This window comes from Ilyonectria robusta, assembly GCF_021365365.1.
Source record: "Ilyonectria robusta strain PMI_751 chromosome Unknown BGZ61scaffold_8, whole genome shotgun sequence".
NCBI lineage: Eukaryota > Fungi > Ascomycota > Sordariomycetes > Hypocreales > Nectriaceae > Ilyonectria > Ilyonectria robusta.
Genome location: NW_025764442.1, coordinates 831,757 through 848,692, shown reverse-complemented (window position 1 = coordinate 848,692; position 16,936 = coordinate 831,757). Strand labels below are relative to the sequence as shown.

General features: G+C 53.7%; 4 protein-coding genes and 1 non-coding gene across 5 annotated transcripts; 1 reads left to right on the top strand and 4 right to left on the bottom strand.

Moving 5' to 3' along the window:
• Positions 1 to 153: 153 nt before the first annotated feature.
• Positions 154 to 6,086, bottom strand: BGZ61DRAFT_531649 (putative 20S cyclosome subunit; the record flags this gene model as incomplete). The annotated part of the gene is made up of 3 exons (XM_046253743.1): positions 154 to 2,688; positions 2,740 to 3,200; positions 3,248 to 6,086. The coding sequence occupies 3 exons, from the start codon at positions 6,084 to 6,086 to the stop codon at positions 154 to 156; spliced, it is 5,835 nt and encodes a 1,944-aa protein (XP_046105360.1).
• Positions 6,087 to 6,364: 278 nt separating this feature from the next.
• BGZ61DRAFT_418692 (uncharacterized protein) lies at positions 6,365 to 11,005 on the top strand. The gene is made up of 5 exons (XM_046243445.1): positions 6,365 to 7,042; positions 7,095 to 7,121; positions 7,172 to 8,160; positions 8,213 to 9,965; positions 10,019 to 11,005. The coding sequence occupies exons 1-5, from the start codon at positions 6,473 to 6,475 to the stop codon at positions 10,820 to 10,822; spliced, it is 4,143 nt and encodes a 1,380-aa protein (XP_046105359.1). The 5' UTR covers positions 6,365 to 6,472; the 3' UTR covers positions 10,823 to 11,005.
• A 183-nt stretch (positions 11,006 to 11,188) lies between these two features.
• Positions 11,189 to 11,991, bottom strand: BGZ61DRAFT_531647 (uncharacterized protein; the record flags this gene model as incomplete). Its single annotated transcript, XM_046253742.1, has 3 exons — positions 11,189 to 11,739; positions 11,792 to 11,851; positions 11,904 to 11,991. The coding sequence occupies 3 exons, from the start codon at positions 11,989 to 11,991 to the stop codon at positions 11,189 to 11,191; spliced, it is 699 nt and encodes a 232-aa protein (XP_046105358.1).
• A 2,020-nt stretch (positions 11,992 to 14,011) lies between these two features.
• On the bottom strand, positions 14,012 to 14,100 carry BGZ61DRAFT_t106. Its single transcript has one exon. It is a non-coding gene; the product is annotated as a tRNA-Ala (tRNA).
• A 440-nt stretch (positions 14,101 to 14,540) lies between these two features.
• On the bottom strand, positions 14,541 to 16,023 carry BGZ61DRAFT_531646 (uncharacterized protein; the record flags this gene model as incomplete). The annotated part of the gene is made up of 2 exons (XM_046253741.1): positions 14,541 to 15,076; positions 15,123 to 16,023. The coding sequence occupies 2 exons, from the start codon at positions 16,021 to 16,023 to the stop codon at positions 14,541 to 14,543; spliced, it is 1,437 nt and encodes a 478-aa protein (XP_046105357.1).
• Positions 16,024 to 16,936: the final 913 nt, after the last annotated feature.

The window sequence follows — 16,936 nt, the reverse complement described above, 5'->3', positions numbered from 1 at the left end:
TCACATTTCGATTAGTCTTGTATATTCCGTTATGTCATGGCTCGTAAACACATTTCTATACGCCAGCATTCCTCCTGTTGTCCTTGCCGTTTGCTCCCGTCACGGCTAAGACCATCGTCTCAACGCCAGACTGTGCATGCCGGAGAGAAGCTCCTATTGCTCACCCTCACGGCCCGCTAGCCACACCTTGCCCTTGAGTCCCTCAATGACGCTGTCCCGCATCCACCACATGTCCTCCTCCTTTTCCGGCGCCCCCTCGGAATACGTGTCTTGAGCTCCCGCATCGATGGTTTCCTGGCTATCGTAGACGTTCGGCTGGACGAGGCGGTCGCGCACGGCGCCCCATTCGAAGAGCAGGCGGGCACCCTCGAGGCGCTCGCGGTCGGTGCCGTCGACGATGCCCTTCTCCATCTCCAACCGGGCGTCGATGGCGCTGCCCGTCTGCTGGGATTCGTCTCCTCGCTCGAGCACGACGGCCCGCTCGGCGTAGCTGATGCCGCGGAGGCGCTCGAGCTCAAAGATCCATTCAAGGGGTTCCTTGCCCTTGTCGTCGCCGCCCAGGGCCCGGAGCGTGGATGCAAAGGCGCCTTCTCGGGGCGGCCGCCTTCGGAGATACAAGCTCTGCGTTTCCTCGAAGGCAGTCCTGACCTTTTCGTTGGAGAAGTCCAGCTCCACGTCCCAGAACTGGGGTCCACAGGCCGTGGAGAGGCTGGCGATCTGGTCGAGGGGCGGCAGGATGCAAGGCGCGGTGCGGTTGAGAACGGGTTCGGTGGATGTGTTGCTCTGCATCTTGATTTGCACGGGTACGGAAACGGGCTGCCCTGTGAGAACATCTTTGGTGACGAGACAGCGCTGTTCGGCGGCGAGGACCCAGAAGTGTCGAAGGGCTTGAAGATGGGCGCGGTTGTCCATGACGTTCATCGGGAAGATGGGGTAGAAAGATACCAACAAGGCAGCAATGGCCATGTCACTTGACCCAAAGGTGGTTGTTCCACATCCTAGGAAGAGAGCACCGACGGCCAGGTGAGCGGCGAGATGAGATCCGTATGGAGTGTCGGGATCATCGCGGCCATGTAGCGCACGAAGGCGTCGGAGAACAGGAATGTCGCCCGTGCCGGCCATCACGATAGAAGCGGACAAGGCAAGAATGTCCTGGCACATGCGAGCATTGGTTCGAGCCAGCTCTTCGTCATAGGGGGCAACGCCCTCTGGGTGGGAGCTGGACGAAGATGGAAGCTGGGTGATGCGCATGAATTGATCAAGATAATGGAGTAGTAAGTCTCGGACCTTTGGAGAGGCGCTCCCCGAGAATCGAAGCGCGGTTGCGAAGCAGAGACCTGCTACGATGCTGAAGAAGGGGAGGTCCGTAGACCGCAGCTTAGTCGTCCCATGAAGCTTGTAGCGATGGCGGTAGGGGGCTGGGAGACTTTTGTGAATCCAAGCAAACGTGGGCTCAATCTTGGACCAAAGGATCAAGTTCTTGGCAATCGTTCGCAGCATGAGAATGTCAGGGCGTACATAGTCAAATTGCAAGACCGAGTCGGGGACATCGATCTTACGTGCCACAATCTGATCTTCAGATTTCATGTATATGAAGGTAATAGCCATGACTGCGCCGGCAGCAGCACGGTCCAACACATGAACGATCTCAACATTCTTGGTCGCCGTTGCGTGAGTGATGAGTTTCTCCGTGAGCCTCATATCGTGTAGGCCCTTCAAGTCGTTGCCCTTGCCCAGGTTGATGAAGCCGAGGGCAAACCCGGCGGCTAGGCGGTAGCATTCGCTCCTCAGAGGCTCTTCCTCGTCTTCTTCATCAACATGCTCGATCTCGGAGAGCATGATTTCGCTCATACGGCGGTGTTGGCTATTGGCATACAGCAACCCGATGCCCATTATGCCAGAGGTTTGTGTTAGCGGTGATAGATTTAGCTCAGCTGCGCCCCTTGGCAGCATCCGAGTGGCATGAACTGAAAGGAGACGAGTGATGAGAGAGTCCATTGTGCCCATGTACGAAGCAGCAAGGCCTAGCAAAAGACCAATCGATGTCATGGTGTGCTTGGGCGTGAGATACTTGAACGCGACCCATTTCGCGACGTCCTTCAAGTGCCCGTTCAGCCCAAGAGCTAGAAGGAAGCCAGCATGCCGATTGTTGAGCTCCTGACCTGGCTTGTTGTACAGAATCCAAGATGTATCGATGCCCTTGGCCTGGGGGGAGATTGCTAAGCCTGCAGCAACACCTTGGTGGAAGAAACCCCAGCATACTTTCTCTTCCGTGAAAAGGGTCTTGTCCACTCCCACAGTGACATTTGTTGGCTTGACGATACAATTGAGGTTGAACCCGCTAATGTGAAATTTCTGCGTTATCAACGGGAACCGCAGGCTGTAGTACAACAGCGCTCGCCCTGCTGGGATTGCTAGGGTCCCCGTAGCAATTCTAGACACGAGTTCCTTTTGCTTTTCCAGGTATTCGCTTTCGGACCAGCTTGGGTTGTGATCGAGTCGAACTAATCTTGATTTGTGGGTAGACAGCAGGTCCTGTGCCTCATTCAAGCGGCGGTCGTCTTTGAAGAGAGCACGGATAACGGCTTGTCGTTCAGTTCCCTCGCCCTCGTCGTAGCCAACGTTGTTTGTTTCTTCCACACTTTGACAGAGCAACTTGAAGTCCCAGGTTGCAGTGTGCGTTGGTGTCTAATTTGAATGGTCAGCGAATTTCGTAAGTCACGGCTAAGGTGGGCATACCAAAATCTTCGCGGCCGTAGGCTTCAGGCACTTCCTAGGAGTAAGGATGAGGTTGATGTCGCTTCGATTTACCAGTTCTAGGAGTTCCTTAGACCAAGACGATGGGGGATGCGGCTGGCATAATGATATGGCATCCTGTAGAGGCACAAGCACAGCTTCTGGTAGAGTGTCCAGCACAAAAGGTGTTATGCCAGAGTCACGCATTGCCTCGACCATCTGAGGCGCTGTTGTGCTCGACTTGATGAACCTAAAAAACTGCTTGAACATGAGAGTCCTCGGCAGTATTGGCTCCCATCGCTTATCTTGGCACTTTTCGGTTTCGGATAACCGGGTGCTGGCGTAGTATACGTCGGCTGGAGTGAGATGGTGCACTTTGCGGTCCCCAACGAGACGTGACTGAATCCAATCAATGACATCGGGTCGCACGGGTGGTTGAGGTATTGGCGGCTTAAGATCGAGGTCTGGCAAGCCGTTAGTTTCATCCGACGGACAAGATTGCAATATATACCGAAGTCGTGACGTTGGTCGATGTCTTCTTGAATCCCTAATTCGTAGATTGAAGAAAAGCCCTGCCACCGTAGCCATCTGGCAACTTGACACAAGACAACGCGAAGATCAGCTCGACCCGGAGAAGTGAACTCGGGTGTCATGATATCCAGTTTCTCTTCCTCGAGGAGCAAATGGAGACCCATGAAGATATCCACCGCAACCTTTCTCCGACTCTCAGAGGTCTTATTCAAGGCTGTTGGCATGTATCCCGAAGACCCAAATGCCGCCTCACCCAGAGGAGACACTATGTAATTCTTGGCGAATCTAATGTGCCGTGAGATGAACTTTGTAGAGAAGCTTTGATTTCCTTGTGGGGACATGGAATCATCCACATCCTCATCCAGAGCCCACTCCCAGCCTCTATTCATCATCCAGATCGGGCATCCGAGTGAATTGGACGTTTCGCCAACCTCCATTGCTTTCCAATCCTCCGAGTCTCGAATGGATCCAAATGAGCCAGCAGGTCGCTTTTTACGAACGGGTTGACGGGTCGTCGGAAGAGGGCTGGAATCCACGCGACCAAGGTTGAGGAAGAAGGAAAGAAGCAATATTACAACGGCAGACCACTCCATATTGGCAACCGATTCATCTTGGCTTGCCATCCATTGCATGCAATGAAGCCATCCCGCCGAGATTCTCTCCCCTAGGGAGTGTGGAAGAATACTTCGACAAATGTCCAAGACCTTACGGACCTGAGGCGATTTTGGTTGAAGTTGAATTAGGAGTTGATGAAGTCGACCCTCAGCATCGACGACATCAATAACGCCCCTTTGCCTCGGGTGGCGAACGCCAACTATACTTCCATTACTGAGATCAATAATCTCTGACTTTCGCTGTTTGACATCGCGATCAATGGCTCTTCCACGGAACTGCAAGCTCCTTGTGTTGTCGACGAACAGCAGAGAGAGGGAAATTTTCGTGAGCTCACTCCACGGTGCCTGGGTGCTTAGTTCATGTCGGCCATCCATCGACTCAGAAAGAATGAGAATGGCAGATTGATCTCCGTCAACCAGCTTACAGGAATCGACCACGTTCTGAGCACGTCGGAGGTCTATCACTGTAACTGACACAACAGGTTCTTCCGATGTGTCCTTTCTCGCAACCTTGGCAGCCAGATCGAGTTTGTGCTGGATACCCAAACCCAGTGTGATTAGTTGGAGTCGTTTTTCGGTGGCGTCTTGAATGCCGATTAAAATCTGGCTGCGGTTGTATTCATCAATCGCAAATGGAGGCGCTGTGAGAACGAAGACCTTGGATTGATTGCGCGCGGGCTGGTCGGTGGTTGAATATCGAACATTGGAGTTGTCCAATGGCACGGTGGTGAGCTTTGTAAAGACAATCTCGTGTTGCAACCCATCAAAATCATGATCGTCAAGTCCCATGTTGTGGAACCCCTCGTCAAGGCCATCGTCAAGAGGTGCCTCCAACAGACTGCTCAAACTAGGATGAATCTGGTGGCTGTAATTTGCGCTGAGCCGAGCATGGTGACTGCCCTGGGAATCATGCCGTTTGGATACCGCGTGTCCAGAAAGTAGGGGTTGGTCGGCGAAGACCGATCTTTCGTGTGACGCGGACAAGTCTGCTCTTGCCAACATGGAGCTGACGCGGCGAGAACTCCTCCGTGTGGTATTAGCACCCTCCTTGTCTTGCTGCTCTAATGATGAGACTAAATCCAAGGGCTTCTCGAACTTCTCGCTCTTTCTTTGTCGCTTCCCAGGAAGCGGTGCCCCAAAGCTCTCTCGGAGGTTGGGCTGAACTGGAGTAGAGGGGCCACTGGCAAAACCTGGTTGCATCGAGCTACGACGCCGCGCAGCTTTTGCCTTGGCATTCTTTTGCCGACCAACAAAAGGGTCCTCGTGCTTCAGGTACGTCAAGCGCCAGATGTTGTAGGAACTCGTTTCGCGATTGATGGTAATTCCGATTATCAATGGCTGGTGCAGTTCTTGGCCTGACGCGCCTGGAATCTCGATTTCTTCAATGTGGAGCATCTCCTCGGCCGGGTCAAGAAAGGGAGGTTTCTTAAATGCGTTTCTCCTGAGTCCATTCGTTTTCAGTGGCTCCTGGTCGGTTACAACTAAGCCTAGCTCCATCAAGGGGTCTGTCAGCGCGATAAGTCTGGGCCATCGTGAGGCGGGCTGCTCCAGCGGCGCTTCCCAAAAGTCATCCAGAGTAGAACTCAGTCTAAGGGGAAGTGCCTTTGGCTTGTTGAGACCCTCGACAGAAAAAGCCGTCTGTTGCGAGCTGTTGAAGGCCGTCAGCTGCGACGAGACGAAGGAGTTTGGTGGCACTCGCGGGAACTGAAAAGAAATCGGCGCCACGCTCTCGGCTCGCAGTTTCCGCTGAATAATGATACCAACAGGACCGGCGAAAGCTGACTCGACTTCAAATGGCATGTGGACGATGTGGTTGGTTCCAGCGAGGAAGTATATGTGCGCCTGGGTCTTGAGGAAGATAACGAGTGCTTTCGAAAGCGTCGGCCGCGTGCTGGGTTTTGTTTTCGTATCACCATTCTCGGTCCCGTCATCTTCGGAAGCTGGGAAATATGCCAGGAGGGCCTGCGTAATGGGCTCTTTCTCGAGATCGAACTTGAACGTCTTCCGGAAGATGCCTCCTCGACACCAGACCACACAGCGCTCCGTTGTGAGGAGCTCATCCTCAATGCCGCTCTCCTCTCTCTCGTCTGTTAAAATATCCCACGTGTAAGAGGTCGCAGGCGGGTTCGCGGGGAGCAACTGTTCGTCGATGGCATGTTGAAGCCCTGCTGGCTGATGCAGTCCCAGGGACTTCACCGACGCCATGTTCTGGTGGGCGCCATAGGCCGCTCGCAACGTAACGGTGGGTCGTGCAGGTCTGTCACTATAGATCCGTGGCTTCTGGGGGAAGATCGTATGCTGTCGGGTTCGAATAGCTGGGCCGCAACGCTGGAGTTGAGCCGCGTGTGGACGCGCTTCGGTTTGCACGTCGAAATGCAGTGGGATGGATGGTGGGGCGCACGCTCCAGGCGGGCGTGTGGGCGTGGTTGTGCGGAGCTGAGCTCGTGACGTAGCTGCAGGTACCTCTGGCGCGCCACACTTGGAGCTGTCATAGCTCAAACGCGGGTACCTGAATCAAGCTTCAACTCTTCTACATCGTTGCATCCCCCGGCTGTGAGAATCCCCAGCATGACCTCAATGCTGCTGGCGCAATGACAGACCAGTCGCCGAATCCCGGCGATACACAGGAGCGCGAGCTCGAACCGCCTCAGTCCCAACCCGAGCTACCACACGAACACGCCGTGACATTCTCCGAAGACGAAGGCGAGACACCCGACCACGATGCGCCTGACAACACCGATTTAGAGGCCCCAGCCCAAGAGCCAGTCACCGGAGCGGACGGTGCTGGCGAAAACGAGGGGGTGGCGACCAAGAACGCAGTTGACGCCCAAAAGGAGCCTGTAGGCGGTGGTGATGGCACTGCGGCGGAAGTGGACGACAGCCAAGAGGACGAGGGGAAGACGAAGGAGACAGAAGAAGTAGATGCTGAAAAGGAAGATGAAGACGCAGAAGAAGCAGATGACGATGTTGAGGAAGAAGAAGAAGAAGAAGAAGAAGAAGAAGAAGAAGACGACGACGAGGAAGAAGACGATGATGAAGACGAGGATGATGACGAAGACGACGAGCCGAGGCTCAAGTACGCTCGCCTTACCCAACACCTCGGTCCCCTATACCGCAACGGCGATGCGACCAGTGCATTTCTTGTCGCTGGCGACAAGATGGTTAGACCTGCTGTGATACCCTAGCTGTATTTCCATACTGACTGCCTCACAGATTGTTGGAACCCATAACGGCAACATTGTGAGTTCTTCCTCTACCGCCAGGCCACCCTCTGTCTAACTCGAGTCCAGCACGTAATTCAACTCCCCATCTTCCAATCCTTGAAAGTCTATCATGCGCATTCTGCTTCGGTCACCAGCATATCAATTTCCCCTTTCCCGCCACCTCTACCGACCGACAAGCCAGAGGCTCCGCCGCGACTTACAGGACCTGCAGCCCCCAGTGGCGCTTCAGCTCGACAGCCAGAGTCATCTCCGGCTGCAGCATCGAGGAAACCTCGTGAGCGCTTTCAGATCCCCAAAATCCCATCAAATGACATTTTCGTTGCGACGTCATCAATGGATGGCAACGTGTGCGTGCAGTCACTTGTCGACATGAAGGACGTTCAACTGCGCAACTTTGCTAGGCCGGTCCAGTCGGTGGCGTTATCCCCCGAATACAGAACCGACAGAACATATCTATCAGGAGGAACGGCCGGCCAGCTCATCCTTACTGTGGGTGGAGGTCCCGGCCGAAGCACTTCGACAACAACCGGCAGTGCGGCAGCCACCGCCTCGGGATGGCTTGGAAGTATGGGTATTGGCGGCAATACAGGAAAGGACACTATCCTTCATTCTGGCGAGGGAATTATCAGCACGATCAAGTTCTCTCTCTCTGGAAAATATGTCGTGTGGCTGAACGAACACGGCATTAAGATTATGCGATCCAAGCTCCATCTTGATAACGCAGATGCCGAAGATGCATGGAAGCGTATAGGCCATATTGATCGACCACAAACAGAGGAATGGGACACCATGGCTAGTGTCTGGAAGGGCCGCGTTGAGTGGATTGATGAACAGGCCGTTGAATCAGATGAGTCAGAACAGGGCCCCCTCGACAAGCCCGTCTCGCCGGCCACCGAAAAGCTGAGGGAACAGGCTGTCTTGGGCAAGAGGAGTATCGAGCGACTTCTCGTGGGATGGGGTGGTACAATTTGGATCATCCATGTCCATCCTGGAGGTGTAGGTGTGGGACGGAACGTGGGAGAGAAGACTATTGGGCGGGCTGAAATTGTCAAAATGTGAGTCTGCACCCTCCCAAGTATGACCGGACTGACAACCTAACGTTCACAGTCTACGCATGGATTGCATTATTTCCGGCATTTCTTTATATACCCAGAACTTGTTACTTGTGCTTGCATATTGTTTACCCGACGAAGACAACGAAGACGAGATTCTCGACGTGTCGCCAGTCAAGACGCATAAATCTCGACTTTCGACAACATCGACAGGAAGCGAACCTGTGGGGGGTGTCCGCCGGCGCCAGAACAATCAGCCCCCTGAACTACGGCTTATCGATCTCAACTCCCAAGCCGAAGCCGACAAGGATGGGCTCAGTGTCAGTCGCTATGAGCGACTTACATCAGGCGATTACCATCTGGGAGTGTTACCTGCACGCAACGCTGCCTCTGCCGTTGCTTCAACAAGAGGAGCCCTCGAAGCCCTTGCCGGGCTTGGCTCGGACATGTGGAATGCTGCGATTAATCCGCGATCACTCTTCAGCTCGGGGGCAAGCATCCGCAGCAGAGAGAGTGGCGATGATGCAGCTTCAAGTATGAGGGCCGGCAGCACGACCGGGATTATCCGTCCTGGGACCAGCAGAGGTGGTGCCCCATCGGTGCATGCCGGTCTGGTTAAGCCAGGAGTCAAGGTGTTCATTCATAGCCCATACGACTGCATTCTTGCAACGAGAAGAGACTTGGGAGACCACCTGGGATGGCTCATGGAGCGCCAGCAGTACCAGCGTGCTTGGGAGCTCATCGACGAGCACCCCGAAATCGTGACTACCTCTGTCGAAAGAGGCAGCGATGCAGGTCCTCAAACCCCATCGAAACCGCAAGAGGCTGCTGATGACTTTTTTGATGACGAGTCTGTCACAGATTCAACTCCTAGAAATATGTACTCCTCAGTCGAGCGAGAGAAGAGGCGGATCGGAGAGCTCTGGATTCAAGAGCTTATTGAAGAACAAGACTGGATCTCGGCTGGCCAGGTCTGCGGCAAGGTGCTCACAACTGCCGACAGGTGGGAGAAATGGGTATGGACCTTTGCGGGCGCCAAAAGGTTTGAGGAAATCACGAACTACATCCCAGTAGCGCCTATGCGCCCTCCTATCCCTACAACCATATATGAAGTTGTCCTGGGTCACTATCTTCAGACCGACAAGCCCCGATTCAGGGAGCTACTTGAGCGTTGGCCAACAGAGCTCTTTGACATTAAAACCATCACCACTGTCTTGGAGAACCAGCTCAAATATCGAGATGTGCGGGAAGATAGCATCGATGAAGGAGAGAAGGGCCGGGACTGGCGGATTGTCATGGAAAGTCTGTCAAGACTCCATGAAGCTAATGGGCGTCAACGAGAGGCACTCAAGTGTTACATCAAACTCCATGATGCAGACTCAGCCTTCCGCTTGATCAGAGACAACCACCTTGCCGATGCCGTCGAAGATGACATCCCTAGCTTCATCGGCCTCAGGGTATCACCGGAAGACCTGGGCCAGATGACAGAAAGCGACCTTGAGGATGCCACATCCGAAGCGATCACGCTCCTAGTTGATGAGGCTCAGCATGGTCTCTTGCGCCCGGAAGTGGTTGTGGAACAGTTGCTCGCCCAAGAGCTGCGCCTTTACATCTACTTCTATTTCCGCGGCCTTTGGAAGGGTGAAGGCATCAGGGAACACATGGGAGAGAATTTGGACCGACTGGTCATGGACAGCCAGTCTCTGGTGGACGGCTTCGCCGACTTGGCGGTGCATTTGTTCGCGACTTACGACAGGACGCTACTGATGCAATTCCTGAAGATTTCTATTTCGTACACTTTTGAGAAGGTTCGTTGGCCAGAAGTGAACCCTGCGCTGCGAGGAATGCTAATCAGACCCAGGCTGTCCAAGAATGCGAGCAATTTTCATACTACGACGAGCTTGTGTATCTATATTCGAAGACCGGGCAGATGAAACGCGCGCTCTATCTCATCATCGACCGCCTCAAGAACGTCAGCAAGGCCATCGAGTTTGCCAAGGAACAGGATGATCCTGACCTCTGGGAGGATCTCCTCAACTATAGCATGGACAAACCTAGCTTCATTCGTGGCCTGCTTGAACAGGTCGGCACGGCCATCAACCCGATCACGCTCGTGAGGCGGATTCCAGAGGGTCTTGAAATCGATGGCCTCCGAGAGGGCTTGACTCATATGATGAAGGAGCATGAGATACAGTACAGTATCAGCTCTGGAGTCGCACGGGTCCTGCGCAGTGAAGTTGCCGCCGCACAAAACGATCTTCGTGCTGGACAGCGCAAGGCCATCAAGTTCGAAGTGGATGTGCACTCCACGGAGCACATAGATGTAGAGGTCAAAGACGTGCCCACCGACCCGGAGAATCCGGAGCGGAATGCATCGCATCCCGTCACAGACCACGATCATCGGGTCCCTCAGGTGGGGCACTGCGCGAGGTGCCATGAGCCCTTCACCGAGTATGAAATGGAAACTTTGGTGGGATATGCGTGTGGCCACGTATTCCATGTGAGCCACTTACTAGAGATGTTGCATGGAGGGAAGAAGGTCGATGTCAATTTGGGAAATGGCGTGGAGGAGGGGAGTCGATACTCGGTGGGAATGAAGGTCATGCGGGCGCGGTTGTTGAAGGATAAGGTTAGAGGAGGATGTCCAGTTTGCCATGTCAAGTAAGAGCGAAGCTTCATCATTCATATAGGCGTCAAATTGTGTATAGCGTTAACGGATACCAGCTCTACAAGCATTCACATAGTAGTCTTCCCCCATGAATGATAGGTGACTGACACGCTGAACACAAAGCACAGACACGCGGTTGAAGATGGACCTGGTTCAATTTCAAAATGTATCTCAGTACGAAACTTGATTATTATTCCCATCTCAGAGGTTCCCAAATGCGAAAATCAGAACCCTGTGTACCAAGCTACCCCTTTTGGATCTCGAGAAAGATTGCCTTCCAAATCGCCTGATCTGACAACCACGAGCCCCTATCGTAAACACATACGGGGGGCTCCGGTTCGAGAAACAGGTAGGGATAGAGCATTAGAAGAAAATGGCAACGACCATGCCGGCAACACCAAGGATGGCGGCAGAGAGAGGGTTGGCCATAGTGGCGGCTCCAGTGGCAGTCGAAGTGGGAGTGCCCGAAGCACCGGAGGGCGTCTCGCCATCAGTAGCAGTCGGGTTGGTTCCGGTGCGAGAGTGCGAGGCATTGTCCGAATAGCCATCGGAGGGCTCCGGATAGGCGCTGGACGGGTTTCCAGACGCGTAAGTGGCGGCAGTGGGTGTCTCACCGGGCACGCTTGGCTGGCCACTCTCGCCAGGGCCAGTGGCTCTAGGAGGAGGGACAGAGTAACCGGGCTGGGAGCCGCCGGCGGGAACGCTCTCGTAGGGGACGGACTGGCTGGGCTCGTTCTCCCCATGGACGGAAGTCCCGTGTTCGGCTTCGGCGTACGACGAGATCTGACCTTCGCCTGGGACGGTGGCAGCAACGTCGGTCGGGGCGGGAGGAGCGCCGCCACTGACAGAAGTAGAGACGGAGCACGCGGTCTGGTGGACGATGTTGCAGACACTCCAGGTGAAAAGGACAGTGCCTACGGTATTGTTAGCCTTGAAAGCATGGTGCTGGCGGTTCGTGAGTGTTACCTTCAGAGGTCGTGAGTCCGGACTCCTGGGTGACGGGGGGCAGAGTGGAGGAGCAATCCGCTGGGAAGAAGTCAGCAAGGACCAGGAATAATTGAACCGGAAGTATCCATACAGTACGCAGCTTCGGCAATAGTTGTCGAGGCAAAGACGCCCAGGAGTGCTACAACACTGGCGAGGGCGTTGATCTTGAAGACGGCCATTTTATCGGTTGAAGAAGTCTGCTGTGTGGTCTGGTTAACGACTGAGGGGGGCCAAGAAATGCGTGACGAAGTAACCAAAGGGCCCTAGATTAGGGGAAAGAGAAAGGAACAAAATGTGAGAGTCTTGACGAGCAACGCTCGCCGAGTGTTTCTGAGGAGGCAACTCGTGACGACCGAAGAGAGTGGAGCGGAGTGCACACACGTCGCCCCACGAGATGAGCCTTGAAGTGGAAGAGGAGGAAACAAATCAGCAATAGGAGGTCACGAACCTTGATAAGTATCTTGTGTAGTGTGGTGATCTTGCGAGGGAGGGATCGCAGGTCGTGACAGTCCGATGCGCACGAGGTGGTTGCGTATGGAGGAGAGAAAAAGGGAAGACGCCGAAGCACGAGAGGGATTCTAGTGATAAACAAAGGCTCGGTAAACGACGGGACCTAACCTGCGTGACAATAGTACTGTCAGTTGGCGAACACTCCAAACCAGCTGGCAACTGAACAGCCCCTATTTTCCAAGGCAGCGGGCGATTGGATGGGAAGCGGGGGGCACTGGCTGAAAAGTGCGTGAATCACCCAGCACAAGTGCCCTTTTTCTCAACCCACAATGAACTTGCATTGAATTAGGCTGGTCTGCTCCAAGTATAAGGGAGAACGCAAATGGCACAGAGTGATGAAGCTGGGGTGCAGAGGAGTTGCACCGGTAGGTGACAGCGGGAGGAGAGGTTACTGAGGATGAGGCGCATCAGGACAAGGATAAATGACATCAACATACCTTCAAAAGACAAGTGATTCTTCGCAAAATGTTCCCAAGGAAATGATGAATAGAGTGAAGCGGGAAAAGAGAGCAGAATAGAACACGATGCGGTCGATTTGAAGGAGCAAGTCGGAAACGTTCCGGCTTTTCCTTTTTCAAGCGAAGACTCTTACTCCCGCTCAAGCTGCCTCTTCTCACACTTGGTCTCTCGTCTTTGACCATGTGTAAACAAGACCCCTGAATGGGTGAGTACATGCAAATTTCTGCAGGCTGTGTAATGCCGCAGAATGATCGTAGCACGTTGCGCCAGCGGCCGTATCTCGCAGGAGAGGAACACAACACAAGTCCCCTGCCACAGGTTAATTGGCCCTTTCTGCGGCCCTATCTTGGTTCAGCCGTCCGTATGCAGGTCGAGTAACCTTCAGCGTGTTTGATGGCCAGCCATTTCCTTCAGCCAGAGACATTTCACCGCGCAGGCTTCCCATGCGGTGCGAATGGCTAGCCTCAGAATCATGTTAGCCGCCCCGAAAACGCCGCCCTCACCGGATACAACCGACTAACACGTGTCTGCGCGAGGCTTCGTGTAATGTCATATGGCTCATATGGCCGTTGCTCAACGTGACTAGCCGATGTCGGCACTGTTGACCTGCCAGGAGGCAAACTGCATCGTCCAAACTAAGGGTGGCATAAGCGAACATGCAGCTTTCCAGTGCAAACACTCTGCCTCACGACGCTTCTGGGGCGACGAGCTTAGATTCGATCCTTGATGTGCCGTGATTTGGCGCTGTAGTGCTCTTACGGTGCATGCCCCGTGATCACATTTCCAGGGGCTTTAGATTCGAGTGGCAGCTGGGGAGACAGTCCACGGCATCTCGTTTGATGTTGTCTTTGACTAACATGGAACTCAGAAATAACATTTTCGAGGCTCACCACCGTCAATCTCGCTTCTACGCTGCCTTAGGATTTAAGATGACACTGTTTTACAATGGTCTAGCCCGATAGATTGTACGTTCGGGGGTTTCGCCAGTGCTACCAAGGCCATTTGACGATTTTGAAGCATCGCCAGCAATCCTGAGGTTGAGGTACTGAGGTCATCCCGGATAAGTATGGCGCTGCCAAAATGTAAAATAAAATACAGGATATCAAGAGCTCAAGGGGATTTACGCGGAACCGGAGAGAGAGAAATATAGAAAAGGATTGAGCGGAATGGAAATGGCAAAAAGATGCAAAAAGAAAGGATAAGTATAAGATGGAATTAAACCACCACAGTTGGACGAACAGGGAATCGAACCCTGGACCACTCCCAGATATTCAGACGAATTATGCTAAGGGAGTATTATACCACTAAACCATTCGCCCGATTGGATGTCGATCGTTGCCGGAATTGAGGGATATATGTGTAGTGGGTCGGGAGAATTCAGATTCTCAAGGAAATGTCACCCTTCAGCAGCATCACGAGGCGCTCGAGTAGACATGTACAGCTATAAGCACAGCCCAAGCTACAGCCCGCGATGTTAGCACCTCTTTTCAATTTCTCATGGCCTGGAAATGTAACCAGCGATTTCAGAAATGCATTGCCCCCGGATCATCATTCGGATAGAGCAACCTGCCGACGTTCGTCTCTATCATCCCAATAACCAAAACGCTAATAAGAGAACAAAAAACTGAACGTATTTCCCCGTGGATATCGACCGAAATGAATTAGAACAAGAACATCCATAGCGCATTCGTCTGAAACTCCGTCGCCTCGAACGAAACCTACAATTCAACCTCCAAAAGGAATTCCAACAAGAAGCGAATTACTGAAGGAACCGGGCAAGCACGGTCATGCCCCCGACGTAGACGCCTCCGTAGACGAGATATTCTTGAGTATCATGGGTTGTTGCCGCCGCCAGGTTGAACGCACCCGTGCTGAATAGGACCATGCAAACGATGGCTCCGAAGAGGATCACAATGGTCATGCGCCCAGCAAAGTCGTGAATGACAGGAAAAGCAAGTAGAGGGCCAAAAATAGCCGTGACAGCCCCGATGGCCACTTCTTGGAGCGGGCCCCGATGAAAGAGCGGACCTCGATCAAAAATATGTCTATGGGCGGTAGCCAATCTGTTCGGGCCATGCCCAGGGCCACGCACCGGGCGGGGGACTTGGTCATCTGGAGCCCGCTTCGCCACGGGTGGACGAGGTTCCAACAGGACGAGATCAGGTTCGTCGAGAAATCTAGTCTCGGAGTCTGCGATCGGTCTTTTTTCTTCGAGGAAGGCCTTGTAGTCGCGAATCTCATTTTGTGTTGGTGGGGGCAGATTCTGGACGTCTTTGAAAGAGGCGAGAAGTGTGTCTAGACTTGTTAATATCGTGGAGGACTGAGCAGAGAGTCAACTCACTGTAGGTCTGAAGCTTTTGGGTAAGCTGTGAGAAGACCCTCGCTTTGTTCAGGTGGAAATCGTGATTGCTGACTCTCTCCTCCCGTTCAGAGGCTGGAAGTGGAATTCCGGCTTGTAGTCGATTCAATGAGTCAATTTCGTCCATGTCCAAGAGATTCTCTTCAAGGACAGTAATCTCATCTTGCAAAGACAGCAAAACCCGATGGTTGATGCACTCGAATCGGCGATACATGGGCGTGATAGGCGCCCCTCCTCCCAAATCGTCTGTCAGTTTTGCCGCCAACAAATCATAGCCGCTCAAGGGTGGCTTTTCTGCTCTAGGTTGGGGAAGCATTGGGTTCGGGGGATTCATTGGGTTCGGACCAACCATCGGGTTTGGAAAGTGAGGGGGTTGAAAGTACGGGAAAGGACCATTTCCCCGGGGAGTCTCTGGTGCACCGTAGTTGTGAATGGGGTACGATTGTGGCAAAGGATACTGCCCTCCGAACTGAGGATCAAACGCGGGTAAAATTTGCGATGGAGGCTGGCTTGCAATAGCGTACTCGGGGAACTCTGGGCTCCAGCTCAGATCAGTCCTGGAATCAGCTTGACGTTCCGAGAAGACGTCGTTGGGAGCGGTGCTGGGTACAGAGGAAGAAAGTGCTGGCGAGATCTGGGGGCCACGGCGCCTGGCTATATACTGGCTTGCGTCGTGAGCAGAAATCCGCATGGGATCTTGCGTAACCATGGGGAATTCTGATTCAGACAGATTCAGAGATGTTGGTCGCTGCGCGCCTCTTGGTTGTTTTCGGAATCTGGGCTCTCGTCTTTCCTTGGGTGGGTTTGCGTCGTCTTTTTGGCTTGCGCTGTTTGAGTTGGCGGGGCCATTAGCATCCGTTGGGGACGTGAGGGAACCAGGCATCGAGGAAATATCTGGTGACGATGATCGTGTAACAGCGCCGTCTAACGGTTCCTCTTCTTCCTTGCAGGCCGCCCCGATGGCGGTAAGGGGCCGCGAGCGATGCGACTCGGGGAATTTAGAGGAGATGTTTGGGGAAGAGACCGGCCTTGGTTTGGAAAGCGACGGCCTCCGTCTCCTGATCGCGGTGTTTTCTCCCGTGCCTACGTCCCGTTGTGAAGGAACATCCACCGTTCCAGACATTACTTCCAGTTGGTTGAGTATTGCCAAGGACAGCCTGATAGCGGACCTGGTATCTTGCAGAAAGGTTGACTTGGGTGATACCGTGACCCCATATACTAAACAAGAAAGGGCCTGGAGCAGGAGATGGTTAGTGACAAGGGTGGTGTGCTGAAAGGCGAGTAGTGATTCACGTAGATGAGAGAGTGTGGTCCACTGTCGCTGGGTATCGCAAGATGGTATAAGCGGCGGGTGGACTGACAAATAGGAGGACCTGCGCCAGGTGTCGAGGAATCGATCAGGCGACCCTCGCCAAGAAGCAATAGTGCTCGAGAATGAAGGGATGCGGTAATATACAGCGGTGCTCAAAGCGAGTACCAAAGGGAAAGAAATCAGACACCAAGAGACACTCGTCTCGTCACGGCGCAAAGTGACAGTGGAAAGTGAAGCATGGAAAAGGGAAGCTGGGGGACAGAGCCTCCTTCAAGCAAGCGACACGATAACTCGTCATCCGGATGACACGCTTCGGCATGTGTCAGCTCCCCGGGCGGAGGCCCTCTTGCAGGCGTCAGGATTGGACGCCCGCTCCGGCTGGCATCATGGGTTGGCAAAGTTGATGGGCGACGAATGGGGTTTGGCGGGATGTGTCGTGGTGGTGTGGTCGACGGGTGACGATGCACAGTGCTTTCACTGTACC

Bases quoted from the DNA above. Each gene is read 5' to 3' on its own strand.
- BGZ61DRAFT_418692 (XM_046243445.1), top strand. From the start codon at position 6,473: ATGACAGACCAGTCGCCGAATCCCGGCGATACACAGGAGCGCGAGCTC. The intron at 7,043-7,094 runs GTTAGACCTGCT...ACTGCCTCACAG, and splicing joins TTGTCGCTGGCGACAAGATG to ATTGTTGGAACCCATAACGG. The intron at 9,966-10,018 runs GTTCGTTGGCCA...AATCAGACCCAG, and splicing joins TTTCGTACACTTTTGAGAAG to GCTGTCCAAGAATGCGAGCA.